The sequence below is a fragment of the Electrophorus electricus genome, chromosome 2 (genome assembly GCF_041902795.1).
Source record: "Electrophorus electricus isolate QZ-2024a chromosome 2, ASM4190279v1, whole genome shotgun sequence".
Lineage (NCBI taxonomy): Eukaryota > Metazoa > Chordata > Actinopteri > Gymnotiformes > Gymnotidae > Electrophorus > Electrophorus electricus.
Window position 1 is genome coordinate 18,732,501 of NC_137498.1, and position 17,500 is coordinate 18,750,000.

General features: G+C 42.5%; 1 protein-coding gene across 6 annotated transcripts in view; it reads left to right on the forward strand.

The window, feature by feature from the left end:
- snx14 (sorting nexin 14) overlaps positions 1 to 17,500 on the forward strand; it is a 25,401-nt gene that overhangs the window by 7,730 nt on the left and 171 nt on the right. For 3 of the 6 annotated variants that reach the window (XM_035528929.2, XM_035528930.2, XM_081695555.1), the window contains exons 13-29: positions 184 to 298; positions 932 to 1,087; positions 1,403 to 1,527; positions 4,363 to 4,421; positions 4,885 to 4,908; positions 8,195 to 8,327; positions 12,805 to 13,021; positions 13,326 to 13,409; positions 13,632 to 13,732; positions 14,024 to 14,135; positions 14,389 to 14,429; positions 14,650 to 14,757; positions 15,196 to 15,319; positions 16,108 to 16,272; positions 16,798 to 16,893; positions 17,116 to 17,207; positions 17,327 to 17,408. In XM_035528929.2, coding sequence (XP_035384822.1) covers positions 184 to 298; positions 932 to 1,087; positions 1,403 to 1,527; positions 4,363 to 4,421; positions 4,885 to 4,908; positions 8,195 to 8,327; positions 12,805 to 13,021; positions 13,326 to 13,409; positions 13,632 to 13,732; positions 14,024 to 14,135; positions 14,389 to 14,429; positions 14,650 to 14,757; positions 15,196 to 15,319; positions 16,108 to 16,272; positions 16,798 to 16,893; positions 17,116 to 17,207; positions 17,327 to 17,407 — 1,833 coding nt within the window. In that variant the 3' untranslated portion in view covers position 17,408. The remainder of the gene's footprint in view (positions 1 to 183; positions 299 to 931; positions 1,088 to 1,402; positions 1,528 to 4,362; positions 4,422 to 4,884; positions 4,909 to 8,194; positions 8,328 to 12,804; positions 13,022 to 13,325; positions 13,410 to 13,631; positions 13,733 to 14,023; positions 14,136 to 14,388; positions 14,430 to 14,649; positions 14,758 to 15,195; positions 15,320 to 16,107; positions 16,273 to 16,797; positions 16,894 to 17,115; positions 17,208 to 17,326; positions 17,409 to 17,500) is intronic. The other 3 variants (XM_035528931.2, XM_035528932.2, XM_035528933.2) reach the window with 3 other exon arrangements.

Genomic DNA, 17,500 nt, shown 5'->3' on the forward strand with positions numbered 1-17,500 from the left:
TGTGTGTCTTTGTGTGTGTACATTTGTATGTGTGTGTGAGTGTGTGTGTGTGTGCTTGTGCATGTGATTGTGCCTGTGTGTGTCTTTGTGTGTTTGTAACTGTGTGTGTGTGTGTGTGTGTGTGTGTGTGTGTGTGTGTGTGTGTGTGTGTGTGTGTGTACCTGTATGTGGTGCGTGTGTTAGGTGCTAAAGCTGGACCTGAAGACGATTCGTAAGCAGCAGGATCTGTTATTCCACTTCATGAGTTTCCTGAAACAGGAGGGAGCCGTCCACGTTTTGCAATTCTGCCTCACTGTGGGTGAGGGCCCGTGTGTGTGTCTGTTTATGTATAGGACTAAGTAAGGTCCTGTGCCATATCCTGTGTGTAATAACACATAACATTGAGCTCTAAGTGTGTGTTTATCTGTATAATGACGTGCATGTGTAAGGCCCTAATCTTTGTGTCTGTTGATGTGCCGAGGTCTATAATTACACAGTACACTGGACAATGAGGTTGGTGTGTTTAAGTGTATCTGAATATGAACGAATGATTATGCAGGCTTCTCAAAAGCTTCACACCCTTAAGATTATATATGCTACTGTGAATGCCAGCATGATCCTCTGCAGTTCTTTTGTGTTAATTAAAACCTTTTGATGGGCTTACTCAGTATCCTGTGCACTGAACTCCATTGTATGCCTATATTTAGTGCCACCAACTGTAGATTCCTCTACAGATGTTTATTAGTGCAGTAAGATCAAAGTGATAAAAAGCAAGTACATTTTTACTAGCCTTCATTCTTCATTTTGCTTACCTCTGTTAAGCATTTGCGGTCCTGTATGTGCTTGCTTATGCATGTGTGTCTTGTACAAGATGGGTTTCCTTGTTAGAGGTTGATGATGGAGGTTAAATATTTGTTGTTTTTGTATTTTCTGTTTCTCTGTGTTTGTGTAGAGGAGTTCAATGATAAGATCCTGCACCCAGAACTCAGCGATTCTGAGATGCAGCACCTCCACAGGGAGGTGCAGAAGCTTTATGAGACGTATTGCCTGGAGGAGAGCATCGACAAGATCAGCTTCGACCCTTTCATCATCGAGGAAATCCACAACAGTGAGTGCACATTTATTTATCTTGGAGTGCAACAACTGTAGCCCTCAGAGTGAAACCACCTTCAAACTTTCCTAGGTTGTTTTCATTTTCCCAAAGCACTGTTTTTGTTCTGACTCCTTCACTCTGTCATTCAGATGGTCCTTCTACATTCCATCATTCATTCAGTTAATCAGGTGCTCATTCCCCACACTCAGACTGAGCTGACCTCTCATTCTCTGTCTTCCTGTGACCTCCTTTTTTTTTTTTCCTCCCCATCCTTCTCCCTCCCTCTGTCTCCCTATGTCTCCCTTTGTCTCCCTCTGTCTCATCATGTAGTTGCACAGGGGCCATATACCGGCGTGGTGAAGCTGCAGACCATGCCTTGTCTCTTTGAGGCATATGAGCATGTCCTCTCTCTGTTAGAGAACGTCTTCACCCCACTCTTCTGCCACAGTGATGAGGTAATCCACAGCATGTTCAGACATTATCCGCTGAAGCAACTCCACCTGACAGGGACAAAGCCCCTCTGTTGTCTGTACAAACAGTGACCCGGCCACACCGAGACCAATGTGAGCTTCAGCCTTGTCTTCCCCCACAATGTGCACTTAGATGACAAAGAGGAGGTTAAATGCAAAACTGCATTTAGATAAGAGGACTGTACATTCAAATAACTTGGAGGAGCTGTATTATTTGAGACTGGTCTCAAGGAAATGTATTAATTGTCCCAGTCTTGTCATACATTTCTTTTCCCGAGACCAGCCAAAACCAAGCGTTATCTGATCCACAGACAGGAAAAGATGTTGCTTAGCTCTGTAACGTTGAGCAGTAAGGAGGCGGATGCATGTGTGGAGAGGAGCGAGATTTATTATGGGCAAATCCAAAATCAGAGTCGCTTAGGCAGTACAGGGTCATAGAGCCGACGTGGAGAGCACGAAGATACGTGACTAAACAAAACAAACACACGAAGGCAAATGGGGAAGCAGGCTATAACTAAGGATGGGAAGCACGAAGGCTAAGATAAACACAAAGGCACGGAATACAAAGAAACAACCCTAACGATATACATTCACAATTTCAAACAGTCAAACATTCAAACAATGAACGGCGGCAGCGGATGTGGAAGCGGGAGCAGAAACAGATCCCACAACAGAAATGGACCGAGGACGAAAAAGGTGCCGGGAGGGAGGCCGAGGAGAAACAACAAAAGACAACAAACGACGAGGTACGACTGGAGGCACAAAAGGATGAAGAAAACAAAAACTCAAAATATACCAGGCCAGGGACAAAGGAATAGGAACAAAATCAGACACAGGCACCAGAACGGACATACGGACGGGCACAGGGACCGGAATGGGCACAGAAATGGGCACAGGGACAGACAACACAACAGGAGCAAAAACAAAACCAGGCAACAGAGAAGGCAAAAACAACGGGACCAGGACAGGCAGCGTCTCTCACGCCAGGAACAGGAGCATACTGGGTGGCTTGCGGGATAGCCACAGACACTGGTGGGGTGACCCTGGAGGAACAGACAAGGTACTTGGCAGTTCTCAAGGCGCATATGAACTACGGAGAGCTCATATTTGTGCTTGAGCACCCACCGAGTGACTTTACACAGGTTATCTGTGCTTTCACTTCACCTACTCACATCTTGCACTGCAGGCCACTTCCCCCTGCAGCGTTGGTCAAGACGGACAGACTCTTGGCGCTTACCTGGGATCTCGTCGTCATCAAAATAAACGTGATCCTGCTTTTTCCGGAAACGACGAGATGCCCGTGTACCCGTAGGGCCAGGGGATTTGCTGTCTCTGGTTTGGTGGCGCTGAGATGTAACAAACTCAGACTGCGTAGAAACAGCCGGAGTTTCATCTCCGCGAAACCACCTTCCAGAGTCTCGCTCTCTTGCTGCGTCCTTGTTGGGCTTTTTATTCTGTAACGTTGAGCATGAGAATATATGACTTAACAAAACAAACACACACACAAAGGCAAACGGGGAAGCAGGCTATAACTAAGGCTAGGAAACACGAAGGATAAGATACACACAAAGGCACGGAATACAAAGAAACAACCATTCACAAATTCAAACAGTCAAACATTCAAACAATGAACAGCCCTGACCAAGGCACACATGAACTAGAAACAAGGGGACAAAACGAAACTGGAACGGAACCAAACACATGACAGGGAAAACACAGAACATGGAAGGGACTGATCATGGCTGTAACTACCATTTGGAATACAAAGGACATTCCCTAAGTAGTAAATATTTTATACTTTGTATTTTATTACATTTCTGGCATTATTTAAAAACCTATATGTGGCAAACCCAGTTACATGATTAGAAATGGAGACAAAACAAATGGAAAACAAAACAAGCATTCTCAGCAGGGACACTGCAATGGCCTGCCTTCTTCTCGACATAGGCTGAGTCACCAGTCTAACTTTCTCTTGTAGTCAGTCCAGTTCCCTGGCACTGTTTGAAGGTCCCAGCCTCAGTCTTCAGATGATTTTCCATGGAGTAATTTCCTCTACAGTGTCCAGCCCCAATAGAGGGATCTGTAAGGGATCTGATTTCACAGTCTTAGGCTGCCTAAGGAATCCTGTCACATGAAATCAACAGCAGAGTCTAAATTATTCCATATTTCAACATTTTTGGCATATTAATCACACATTAAACTTCACTTTGAAGTTCCCCCATAAAAATGCCACTGTACCTCAAACAAGACTGATCTCAGAATATGGGGAATGTGTGTACCATGTTCTCTCACAAGCTACGAATTTCTGGTTTTCTGTGTCATGCTGAGGATTCTAATTAAACAGTAAAGGTCTGGTTTCTCTTCACAAAAAATAAGCCTATCAAGTTTTCTGTGTCATGTTTTAATGACAGATATTGTCATAAAATTTATTTAAAAGTTTATTTTCAGTAAACATTGTGGGTTATAGTGAGTTACTATAAAAGCCTTCTGGATACAGCAAACATTTGCTTGTTTGTTTGTTTATGCCACAGTGTGCAGGCATCTTGCATCTATATATCACCTACCTATCAAACAGAAGCCTAAAGAAATCCACCCCCAACAAAAATAAAGTTGCATTTGAATGATTTGGATTTATGGTCTTAAACTCCTATATCCTTTCTGGTCTGATCTGATATGGATTTGGTCTCGCCTAAGAAGGACCCACATACAACTTTACAACAGTGAAGCAGTTCAACAAACTGAAAATGTCTAGAAAATCTGAAGTATCTGAGCATGAATGAGTTCCTGTGTTACACATCCTCTCCTCTTCCTCCTCTGCAGTACTTCTCCTACCTGCTGTGTGGCGCTGAATATCCTGCCAGGATTGCTAAACTAAACAGGTATGATTCCTCCTCTCATTGCTGTGTTGTGGGTGTCTGTTTGTACGTGTGTGAGTGTGTGTGAGTGTGTGTGAGTGTGTGTGAGTGTGTGTGTTATTTCACACTGAAATAACACCGCTTTCTCAATTTACATTTACCTGGTTTCATCTGTGAACATAGTAGGGCAGACTACTAAGTAGCTGTATTATTGCTCAAAATGTAGTCTTAGTTTAGTTAGTGTTTTGGAGTCTATACAAAACTCAACACTGCAGGGTGACGTCCCAAAGGGGCATTAACAGCGAGCAGCACAAGGTTTATTTGTGCTGCTTGTCACAGTGGCATATGAAGTCTTGCACAGGAGCGAGAGGGGGGGGGGGAGACTGTGTACGTGTGTATGCGTCTGTGCATGCATGTGTGCATGTGCGTGCGTGCGCCGTGTGCACATCTCTGTCTGAGAGTAATCTCATTGTACCTGTTATCCTAGGAATTTGAGTATGGATGATATAAGGTAAGTTTAACCGCATGCTTATTGGCCAGTGTGACGTGTGCCTTTGACCCCTTGCCAGTGCATGCCTGCCAAACTAGCCTTAAATGCAGTCCAGTGTGCCCATACGCCACGAGCAAACACAACTTCAGCAGAAGTTCCTTGAAAATGCTCCTTTCTGTCAGAGGCCTGGAAAATGTATTGGACGCATCCCTCGCACCTCTTGATTCAACTGTCTGCTGGGATGAGTAAGAGTGGTAACAACTGCCAAAATGATTTCTCGGAGCACTGTAATAGTCCGTCTCCCAGGGATTCTTTATTGACCTAAGCCAGAACTTTTTAACTTGTCTGTGGATGACAGTTTCTGCAGTATCTGCAGACTGTAACTAGACTCATTATCTAAACTCTAAATAGATATAGCGCAAGTATAATGTTTCTGTAACGACAGCTTAGGGTGTGGTGTGATGAACCCTCACCTACTAAGGATATCCAGGACAGCCCACAGACTTCCACCCTCTGGCACATTTTGTTCCAACTTCCGTTTTGGATATCTGGATCTTAGGACCCATTACTGCTGAAAACTGTCAACAAATGCCTGCACTGTACTAGAATGGGAACTGAACTCTGTGTGGGTTTTGATGGGCGGGGTTGGCTAGTACTGGTAGGACCTTTTTTTTTCTTTTTCTTTTCTTTTTTTTTTGCATGTTATGCAATATTGTGTTCTGTTGTTTATTTTCACATCTGTCAACAGATTTTAGTCTAAATAGGTCATGAGTCAGGTCAGGTCATGTATAGTTGATTGTATGATCTTTAAGATGCTAGTTCACTGGTGACTGGGGCACAGAATCCACTGGACCATTTCAAGATCTTGTTTAATTGTATTCAGAGCTGTCTGCATGGGAGTCTTTTTGTGCCTGTGTAAGAGCAGCTTTAAGTGGAGTGGAAAAAAGGCAGGAAGGCCTAAGCGTCTTACAGGCAAATAAAAAAATGAGCCTCTAGTGACACCATAGACATGAACCAAAGTGTTTCAAGTTTGGTTTATTTATCACATACACAGTAAAACTCGCAGTGAAATGGTTTGAGTGCTCTGTCCAAACTGAGGAAAAAAAACGGGTGTGTAGGGAAATATATATCTATATATATACAAAATATATTAACAATGTATGTACAATATGTGTATATGTTTATATACACAATGTACAATGTATATATGGATATGTATAAATGTATGTACACAATGTACAGTTCCAGCATACAATTGAATATTTACAGTTACATGGTGGTGGTGGTCCCCACAGTTTATCAGTTTCCCTGATTCAGGGCCTGAATGGCCTTTGGGAAGAAGCTCCTCTTCAGTGTCTGTCTTGGTCTTCAGGGAGCGAAAGCGCTTCCCTGACCTCAACAGAGAGAAGAGCCTATTATTGGGATGGGTGGGGTCCTTCACAATCCTCCTGGCCATGGTCTGGCACCGCTTGTAATAGATGCTCTGCAGGTCAGGAAGTTCCATATGAGTGATGCGCTCTGCTGAACGCACCACCCTTTGGAGTGCTTGTCTGTCCTGCTTGGGCCAGCTTTACTAAGCATTTTGCACAGAAGCAGTCAGCTGATTTATCAGAGCTGCAGCGAAGACGAGGTGAACCCTGAGCCATGTTTTAGTGCCTCCCACTTCATGAACATGCAATTTAAGGAGTGGTGCTATTGATTAGGGGGGAGATTTGTGCAAATTAACAACCCGCAGAGATTCACTGATGTGAACTGGTTGGAAAAGTTCTACATGTTTTTTTTGGGGGGTTTTTTTTCTCCGCCAAAGAGTAGGAGTTAAGCAATTACAAGAACACAAAGAGGTTGTGAGCAGAGAGAGGCTATTTCGCAAGAGAATTACTCTCTTTCACTTGCTAGAAAATTAGGTAATAAAATTGTAATAACTACCAACTTGCATTATAAAAGATGACGCCAAAAGTCCGTTCTGGCTGTTCGCCAGAGGGCGATGATGTGCTGAGAAGCACACTGTGGGATGTTATGTACAGTTTCCATTAGCACAATGACAAGACTTTGGCGTCCAAGGTGGATTTCTACACAATAGCTTGGTTCCTTAAGTAATCACACCTATCGTTGGAAATCATTCCCTCTTTCCCGCTGGTCAAAGTCGGTTCTAGGTGGGTCCTATATTGTTGGCTCTGCTATATATTTGAGCCAGTTTGTGAAAGATATCACATAAGTGGTAGGTCATGATAAATTAACTTAAGTCACCTGTGACCGATAAGTTTTAGCCCGCACTGAACGTCTTGAATGCTTCTTAATAAATCTGGCCCTTTCTGTCTTCAGAACACCTCCTTTAATTTTGGTATGTACTGTAAGCAAGTTGGTCACTGGAGCTGACAGAACCATTGTAATTTATTGGACAGTTTATTGTAAAAGTCCCTATTCATGGCCAGGAAGCACTTAGTGGTGCCCTGGACTGACTTGTGTGCCTCTCGCGCATGGTGGACGTATGTTAAATGTCGTCCCCCTACCTCCCCCCTTCCCCGACGTCCTCCCTGTAGCTCAGACTCCACTCCCCCAGGGATGGCTAACATTAATGACCACAAGTCTGTGTCCGTCCACAAGCAACCCCTACCCACATCAGGTTCCCCATCGATCAAATCCATCCTAAAAAGGCGACCCAGAAATGTAAAGTCCCTCCCTACCTCACTGAAGTGAGTCAGGCTGCCTGCGTTTTGCCATGGCTATTCATGCGGCTCCTGAAAACTGATCTCAGACCTGTTAACCTTTTTCTCTTACAGTGTTTAGTCAAAACTTGTACTTATTAATGAATAGAAGCTAGAGGACAACCATCATTTCATTGACATAACATCTGGCTCACTACTAAAGATGAGGGTTTTTGAGAAGAGAAACTGTTCTGAGATCAGCATGTGGGGCCATGCGGTCTTCCCGGGGGATATGTGTGCTCTGCCCCAACAAGCCAGCATGCTTCTATTTGAATGCCTTGGATTCTGTTTGTCTGCTTTTGCCTTTTGTCTCTCTTTTTTTTTTTTTTGCACAAGTTTGGTTGTAAACATTTGCATGCGAAATTATTGTTCATGTGATGCTACCCTGCTAAAAACCCTTACGCAGTGTGTTATAACTATATTAAAGGCACTTCTATAAAACACCATTAGTTTACATTTTCAGTACTTTATAATCAGCCTTTCTCATGACATATTTCTGTTATTTCAACCTCTGTTTGATGACTTGTGGTGCACATATTTCAAGGGAAATGTGACAGGGACTTTTTCTGTAATAATAAAGCATGTGTTTTGTGCATGTGCAGGATGGCACCTAAGCGGGGGGATTCGTTTGGGATCGGCCGCATTGGCAGTAAACTGAAGGGAGTTTTTAAGAGCACCACCATGGAAGGAGCCATGGTACCCAATTATGCCATGGTCGAGGGTGAAGAGGACCAGGTGACACACACACACACACACACACACACACACACACACACACACACACACACACACACACACACTAGTTTTTAATACCTTGTCAGAAAGTGCGAAACGTACACTGAAAGGCCCCACTTTATTAGAGACCCCTGCCTTTTCATGATTGGAGTGTCACTGTATGGGAACTAGACACGTCACCTCGGAGTACAGCTTTTTTGTGGATCAGTTTCAGTGTGAATCCACATTAGAATGGGAAAATCGAATAATCCGAGTGACTTCAAATGTGGCATGATCTTCAGTGCTAGACTAGTTGTGGCTCGCATTTCCAAAACTGCCAACCTTGTGTGGTTTTCTCATGCACTGATGTTGAGTATACTGAGAATGGTGTGATCGAGGAGAAACAGCTGGGTGAAAGGCAATGGTATGGGTGTAAAACACTTGTAGACAAGAGGGGTCAGAGGAGGATGTCCACTGATCTGACGAACAGATGGTACACAGTCAAGCAAACTGCAGCCAAATCCCATGCTGGTGCTCCAAGTAACGTGTCTGAATGTGCTGTTCCTTAGCACAGGTGGGCTATAACGGCAGATAACCTGTTCAAGTGCCTTTGATGTCTAAGGAAAACATAGGCGAAACTCCAATGGGCAAAAGAGTGTAAAAATTGGATCTGTAAAAACATCGTCTGGTCAGAGGAATCCATATTTTGGTTGCACCATGCTGGTGGGTCAGAATTTGGTGCAAGCAGCAAACGCTTCCTGTCAGGTGTCAACAATTCAGGGTGGTGGAGGTGAAGTAATTGTGTGAGGAATGTTTTCTTTGCACACCCTGGGTCCTCTGATACCTGTGGATGGACGTTTGGACACTAGAGCTTACCTAAACATTGTGGCCAACCAGGTTTATCCCTTCATGGCCGCTGTTTACTCTATAGTTCCAGGAAAATGACAGGTATTTTTCCTTGATTCCCTGGGCTTCACAATCCTCAGATCTTAATCCAGTAGAGCATCTATTTATATATACTCTAAAAATATATAAACTCTGTCCTTTATTTTGATGTACTATTTCAGATGGTAGTATGCAGTTTTTGATGCATCCTATTGCGCTGTTGCACCGTCATCCCCTAAATGTTGTCACTGGTTGCTGACTTGTTGGTCCACCATACTATGCCACAAACAGCGGTATATAAAAAAAACCTTATGTGAAGCCACAATAATATTACCAAAATGTATACAATGATGGCTCAAGGGTCTATTCAAATAACATGGCATCAAAGTATACATTACAATCAGCAATAAGCAAAAGAGAGACATGAAGCATAATTTGCTCCATGTGACATAATTCATTATTGGTGAAGCACATAGCAGAATGCAGCAGATTTTCCAGTTTCAAACCCTGCAATGATTTTCAAGCCAGGCCAACCAAGGTTTTTCTCTGTCTGAGCTACCGATAGACCTTTTAGCAGGTATGTCTGATAAAAAGGCATGCCAGGGCTATTATAAACATGGAGACAAGGTGTTTCTGGGATTGAAATCACCAGAAATGATTGTGGAGCAAAAATAAAAATAGGCCCAAGGTCAGGCTCATAGGAAATGTAATCAGGGCCCTAGGAACTGTAATCACAAGCCCTGAGAACTTGGGCACCATGTATGTCTCAGATTTGAACCAAACCGCTCTCATTCGAAACAGCACAAACCAGCACAAATGCAGCCAGTTTGGTTTGATTAAAATCTGACAAATATGGGGTGGCTGCTTCATATGCGTTCATATTTGTAGCTGAATGAATTTCAGCTAGTTCTAGTTCACAGTCATGGTGGTGTCCAAGAAAAATGACAGAAGATGATTTGAGATGAAAGTTTTACAGAAAAACCAAGCCAAGCAAGCCACAACTATATTTATTCTGCTATTTGCTAGAATAAGTCAGTAAGGCAGTTATTGGGAGTGATTCTTGTAGTGTAAGGGCTTCTACATTACAGGCATTCTCCACTCATTCTCCATCTGTACATCTAAGCCTAGATGAGTTTTAAAAAACTCACTGAGATTCAGTGATGTGTTTGCATTTTTGGTTGTACGTTAGCGTTTTTTGATGCCTTGCAGCCACTCCAAGTAAAATATGTTTCAGGTAGTAGTTTGAAAATGGGTTCTAATAATGTGGAACTGCAATCAAAACAAATCTTCCACTCACACCAGTGCCACATAAGTGACATTTAGTATTCATTTATAAGGGCATGTCAGAGTTGTTGAGGTAAATCTTAAAGGTTTGGCTCTACATACTTGAATTGAATTCATGGGCTGGACTGAGAAAAGTTCTGAGTGGGAAAAACCCCCCCACACTGGCTCCTTTGTGAAGTAAACTGGGTGTTATTAGGCTTGGTATTAGGTATGATGCAGCTTTATTCAGCAAGTTTTAGTAAATCTTTCCCATGACAACTTTTTGTAGGGAATGTGTAATTTTCACCGGTGAACATGCACTAAATGATCACTTTACTAGGTAGATCCACTCTATGGCTATACTTATATTTTTCAGCTGGTTCTATGTACTCACAGCCTGTTGGGTACAGCTCTAGAGTAAGTGTACCTAAAAGAGTTGACTCTCAGTGTATACAGTGGCAAGAAAAAGTATGTGAATTCCTTGCATTTATGTGTAACGGCAATTTAAAATATGGTCTTCTTTTCATCTAAGTTACAGTAAAGAACAAACACAATCTGTTCAAGTAATAACCCCCCAAAATTATATGTTGTTCTTGAATTGAATTTATATCCGACATCCACAGAGTAGGTTTCATAAAGTGCATGAACCTCCAGGCTTAATGGCTTCGACAGAAGATATCTGCCTTCAATTGTTATTTATGGTAGTTAGGTTTTTAGGGGATCTATTCATATATTTAGCAAGCAAAAAGGGAGTGTATTTATTGTGATGTTTGTTTGTCATCTGTGGTATAAAAACCTGAAGACATTGCCTCCCTTTGGAGCCTTGGTTCCTCCCAAGCTTTGTTCATGAGACACTGGACAGGGTCAGAGTCCACGGTAGGATTCATGATGACCCCTGCTCTCCAGAAAAAAAAAAAAAAAACCATTGCTGCATGCCTCAAATTCTCCAAAGAGCTCCAAAACACTACAGGGAAAATGTTTTGTAGAGTGGTGACACTGAGGTTGAATTGTTCAGGAAGAACACAGAACTATGGGAACTGCATGCAAACATGAAAACCTGATCCTAACAGTAAAGTATAGTGTAGTTATAATTTGTGGCTGCGGTGTTGCCTGGGGGCCTGGACTGCAGGCCATCATCAAAGATGGAAACATGAATGTCCAGAGTCATCAGGAACGGGTCCAGGGTGGCTGTCCACCAGCTGGAGTTCATTTAGAAGTCTGGGCATGCAGCAGGACAAATGCTCTAAACACTGAAGTAAATCTTCTACAAATGACCTCTGGAGAGGTGATCCCTCCAGACAAGCGAAAAATTATTATTATTATTATGCCAAAACTCTTTTGTGAGAATAAGATGACACTTTATTGATCCTTAAGGAAATTGCAAATTAAATTTCTCATGAACACATCTGCTCCAAAGCTTCCAAAAGCCGTTGCTTGAGTTGTTGGTGCCATAGGTGGTTCTACCAATGCACAGTAAAGACATGAAAGATTATAATAGTTTTATAATGTGTATTATTAGCTGTAGTACTTTTTATTTGTCTATACGCGTGACTTAGAAGAACAATAAACTAGTTTATTTGATACTTTTTTTTGCCACTGTAACACTTTTAATGATGATAGGAAATGATAGAAAAACATGGAAATTGTGACACTGTCATGGGAAAATATTTTTTTGCCCTTTTTTGTCACACCCTTACCCCAGACACCTTGGATGACAGGTTACAGTATTTTAGATACTGCAAGCTAAATGATGTGAACCATTCGCATGTGTTTTGGGGTTGCAGGGTTCTTGCACACTATTGGATGGTGATGCATAGAAATGTAGAAGCTATGTCTGTAAATTATATTCATTTCTCATGTGATGTACATAAGTAATATGTTATTCACATAATGTAATAGCAAGAATCGGAAGCTGATTGTCATGCTCCTATATCAGCAAAAAAAAGAAAGAGAAAAAAAGACAAAGGTTGAAGCCTTCCACTCTTATTGGATGGATATAATAGATGAAATGTATGTAACAAGAAAATGGTCTTCCTCCCATAACATGCAAAAAGAAGTATTTAGATTTGAATGATGTTGATTATTATATTAAATCCAAGTTTTGATTTTTGTTGAACTGATGAATGTGTGAAGGTGTATTTGTATAAATGTAAGCCTCCCTTCTGTTGTATGTTCTGTTAAAGGAAGACAATAACTGGAAAATACTTGAAAAGGTTTGATGAAAAGTATGTTTTATTGTATACTTAAACCTCAAAAAATGTACTGACTGTGATGGTGTATTGTTTTGAAATTGAGGTTCTTTTTGAATTATAGCATGAATTATGGGGGGTGGGGGAACGTGTGTGACTAGATTTTGTGTGTGGGTGTGAATGAGGTTGAGGAGGGCACCGTGGTGGTGGAGGATGATGCCCCCGCCCCAGCAGAAGTGGTCTCTACCCCGGGGGTGCAACGGAACCTGTCTGCTTGGACCATCTCTATCCCGTATATAGACTTTTATGAAGATGAAGCCAAGAAGGAGCGGGTGCCCGTCTTCTGCATTGACGTGGAACGTCACGACCGTCAGCCTGGTAAGGCGCGTGATTCCCCCCCTGGTGCCTGTCCACCTGCCCGCCATCTCTGACGCGCTCCACACACAATGTGGCCTGTATCAGGACGTTGGCACATTCATTCATTTCTTTCAGTTCATCAGAGCTGATAAGTTGGTTGATGAGTTAATTAAGTAAATGAGGTACTGATGTATACAGTGCGTATTGTGGTGGAACAGAGCCTGTCTGCTTTCAGATTTTCCACACACCAAGCCATCAAGGTCTAGCTCCATTGGCTATTATGTGGAAAGAGTTTCGGAAATTCGTTTGTTTCCCTTCTTTCCAGTGGGTCATGAGGCAGAAAAGTGGTCTGTTTACAGGAGATACCTTGAATTTTATGTCCTTGAGTCCAAACTCACTGAGTTCCATGGTAAGGAAGACATCTATCTATCTATCTATCTATCTATCTATCTATCTATCTATCTATCTATCTATCTATCTATCTATCTATCTATCTATCTATCTATCTATCTATCTATCTATCTATCTGTCTATCTGTCTATCTCTCTCTCTCTCTCACACTCTTGTTTGGTAGATGTTTAACACAGTCAGGTTCTTTCCTCTACAGTTCATATCCTTCTCTCTTTTATAGGTTCATTCCAGGATGCACAGCTTCCTTCCAAAAGAATTATAGGACCAAAAAACTTTGAGTTCTTAACCTCTAAGAGAGGTGAATTTGAGGGATACCTACAGGTAGCTGCTTCCCATTTGATGATTTGCTTTGAATGTCTTCTGAGCCCCTTAGTTGTACATGCTGATTGTTGACAAGAAGTTGAAGGGGACACACTGCATATATTTTGACTGCAACATACTTGTTGTAAAATCACAAATTCCTTCTCTTGTTATATTGTTTCTGAGTTGTGTGCATGCATGTAATCATCTGTTTGCTAAAGAGATGTAGCGGTTTATTGACGTCATATGTTTTTGTGCGTGCGTGTTTGTGCATGCATGCATGTGTGTGCGTATGTGTGGTTGTGTTTGCAGAACTTGTTGGGGCGCCCTGAGCTGAGTAACAGTCAGCTTCTGGCTGACTTCCTTTCTCCTCACAGCATGGAGACACAGTTTCTTGAAAAGATGTTGCCTGATGTTAATTTGGGTAAGGAAAAACTACATTTCCAATCACCCATGACCACCAAATGGCCACCAAACAAGCCCTGTTAAGCCTGCAGTCCTTCAGTTTTATTTGTGCCTGTTGTTTTTGCTCACGGGCTCACCTGTGTTCCTGCAGCACCGATAGCATTGTTTATTATGAGCTGGGCCCCTGTCATTAAAATGCACCTGTATGGTTTTTGTATATGCTGTGTTACATTTGCCAAAATTCATGCCTTCTCTGTGTTTATGTTCTTTAGGAAGGATTTTCAAATCAGTACCAGGGAAACTTATGAAGGAGGTAAATGTTAAGATATACAAATGCATGTTAACACTGTGGATTGAGACAAGTAGCATCCACCATGAGAGAACATTTTTTCCAAATAGCAAACATTAAAGCGCATCAGCTGTAGGGTTGTCTCCAAAGATTAGTGGTGTCTGTGTGTGTCTGTGTGTGTCTGTGTGTGTCTGTGTGTGTCTGTGTGTGTCTGTGTGTGTCTGTCTGTCTTGTGCTTATATAGAAAGGGCAGAATCTTGAGCCGTTTCTGCAGTCCTTCTTCATCTCATGCGACTCTCCCAAGCCCAGGCCGAGTCGTCCTGAAGTCACCATCCCCAGCCCCACAGCCAAGGTACGTACCCTACAACACTGACTACTCTCTCCCACATCCTCAATACAATTATTTAGAGCAGCATAGTTCAGTCCAGTCCTTGGGGACCAATAGACGGTACATGTTTAAGGTGTGCCCAGCTCCCAGCCCATCTGAACCAAGCAGGAGTTAAGGGCTCTCAGTACCTGGTAGAGCTGTGCTGGGAGGTTAAAAAATGTGGACTGTATGGCAGTAACTGAGGATTGGGTTGGGAAGGACTACTCTAAAGAACAGTAAGGTATATACAACCATTCCCATGAAACACTGTGGTTGAGGATTGGCTGGTTCTGTTTGGTGATGTCATTTTAACATTCTGTTTTGAAGTTGTTGTTTTTTTCCAGTAGTAAAGCTGCTAAAAGCTAAAACCCCACTGATTCCACAGTTTTTCCCTGGAACCTGTTTGTGTTTCTGACCCTTTAGCTATACAATGACCTTTACAAAAACAATGCCGACCAGCCAGACAGCACAAACAGGAAGTACAAACAGAACTTCTTCATGGAGGTCATGGAGATGGAGGGGGTTTATGACTACATGATGTATGTTGGTAAGTACCAGTGTCGAGGAGTCCAGACCTCAGCCCTGTTCAAAGACTGTACAGTTCATGCAAAGCCCCTTTGAAATTTGATCATTTTCAAATTTATGCTAGCATATCTATAGGCTCTTTTCCACTGCAGGGCCAAACAATTTTGAGTGCAGCCTGTAAACACTCCTATCACATTTCCACACAAACACAATTTGGCACGGAACGCTTACGCACTTGCTGACCAAGCTTTCTCAGGATGGTTAGCTAACCATGCTCAGAGCCGCAAAACCATTCGCATGAGATGGCTTAATGACATAGGGATTCTTTGATTGGTTCTACAAGGGAAAAGGGACTTTTAATCTCATGGCTTTGGGAGTCTGAGACTAAGAATGGACCCTCTATCAAACAGTTTGCAATTCCTGAAGAGCATGATTGAAGTGCATCAGGCATCCCAGTATTCCTGCTGGAATCCGCACCGAAACCTTATCATAGAAAGGATGATGTAACTTTTTTGTTGTTGATGTATGGAGAAGTTTGTTAAACCCACCATCTTTTAGTTACAGTTCCTGTCCATCTTGAGTACATTCAAAATAACCCTAGTATGTATTCTTCTGTTCTACTTTCACTCCTACTTCTACTTCTGTTGTAATACACAGCATTTCTGATTGGGTTTCACCAGGGTAGAGCAGCCCAAGTGGTTCAATGCACACAATTCAAGCACCTGGGTGACTGACTGTGTGTGTTTGCGCGCGTGTGTGTGTGTGTTTCTGTGTGTGTGTGCATGGCTATGTGTTGGGTCCTTGTGTCAGGTCGTGTGGTTTTCCGCATACCTGACTGGGTGCACCACATGATGTGTGGGGGCCGTATACTGTTTAAGAGGACCCTGGAGGCATACATGGAACACTACCTTCAGTCCAAACTGGACAAGATCCTGCAAGAGCACCGCCTCATCTCCCTCATCACCCTACTCAGAGGTGTGTTGGGGTGTGTCTGCAGGGGAGTGTGTGTACTTCTTAGGCATAACCCTGTATCTACCAATGTATACTGCCTGATCAACAGACAGAATTATTCTTAAGAATATGCTATATATGTTATTGGATGAACTGTTCTGCTGGTGTTTTTTTTTTTTACCCTTGCTAACTCTTTCTCTTATTTGCATTATCATTGCCAAGTCCTTAAGTTAAAAAGTTGTGCTAACAGATAAGTCCTTCAGTTATGGAAATTTGCTAACCAGCAAGGCCAATTTAAACCAATACTGACAACACTGGGCTCTTTCAGCCCACTGTGGTGATGTGCTGGGTGGAAGTGGTGCTCTGCTGGACCCTGAAAATGTCTGGTCTACAACAGGAGAGAGAGGATCATGTGTAATTTATTGAGGCTGAGGTTGGCTGTAGCAGTCAGTAGGAGTTGGTTGGGGCATTTATTGTTTAGAAAGACCTTTAATTGTTTTTCATTCCATGTGGCTGTAATGTCTTAAAGTTGTCAAACCCCTTTTCCAGATGCCGTGTTCTGTGAGACAAATGAAGAACGCTCACCAGAGGACAAGCGGAGGAGAGCCAAGCAAACCTTTCAAGAGATGATGGGCTACCTACCAGGTTTGCACTGACACACTAGAATAATGTCAATGACTCATGGTTTTGTATCCTGTACAGGAAAAGTTGGTGTCAGGCCATTGTCTTATATGCACAATTAATGTTGCATATGCTAGTAATGATGTGGCTGTCCTAATTTATCAAACACATCCCCCAACAGCCTCATTTTCACTTATGACTTGACTCAGTGCACCAGTGTCACTAATGTAACTGATTTGGTGTTAGATATGGTAGTAAAGTGCATGGGAGAGGAGAACCAATATGAGGGCGTCCAGCTGCTCTTCAGCGGGATACAGCAACCCCTGCTCAACAAACAGGTACTGGGAATGATGTGGAGTTGCTAATACTTACTCATCACTTACTGCACAATGCATCATGCTCAACATATTCTACATTACTACCCGCTCTTCTCTTTTTCTCTCTGTCTGCATTTTAGATGACTTATGTGCTTCTGGACATTGCTATTCAGGAGCTGTTTCCAGAGCTCAGGATGGTAGACCTCACACCAACTCACTGAGGTCAGTACATGTTTGTTGTGCAGTGTGGCTATATACAGAAGGGCAAAGACATGACTGTGAAATGATGATTTGACACATTTGGGGTCTTTTTT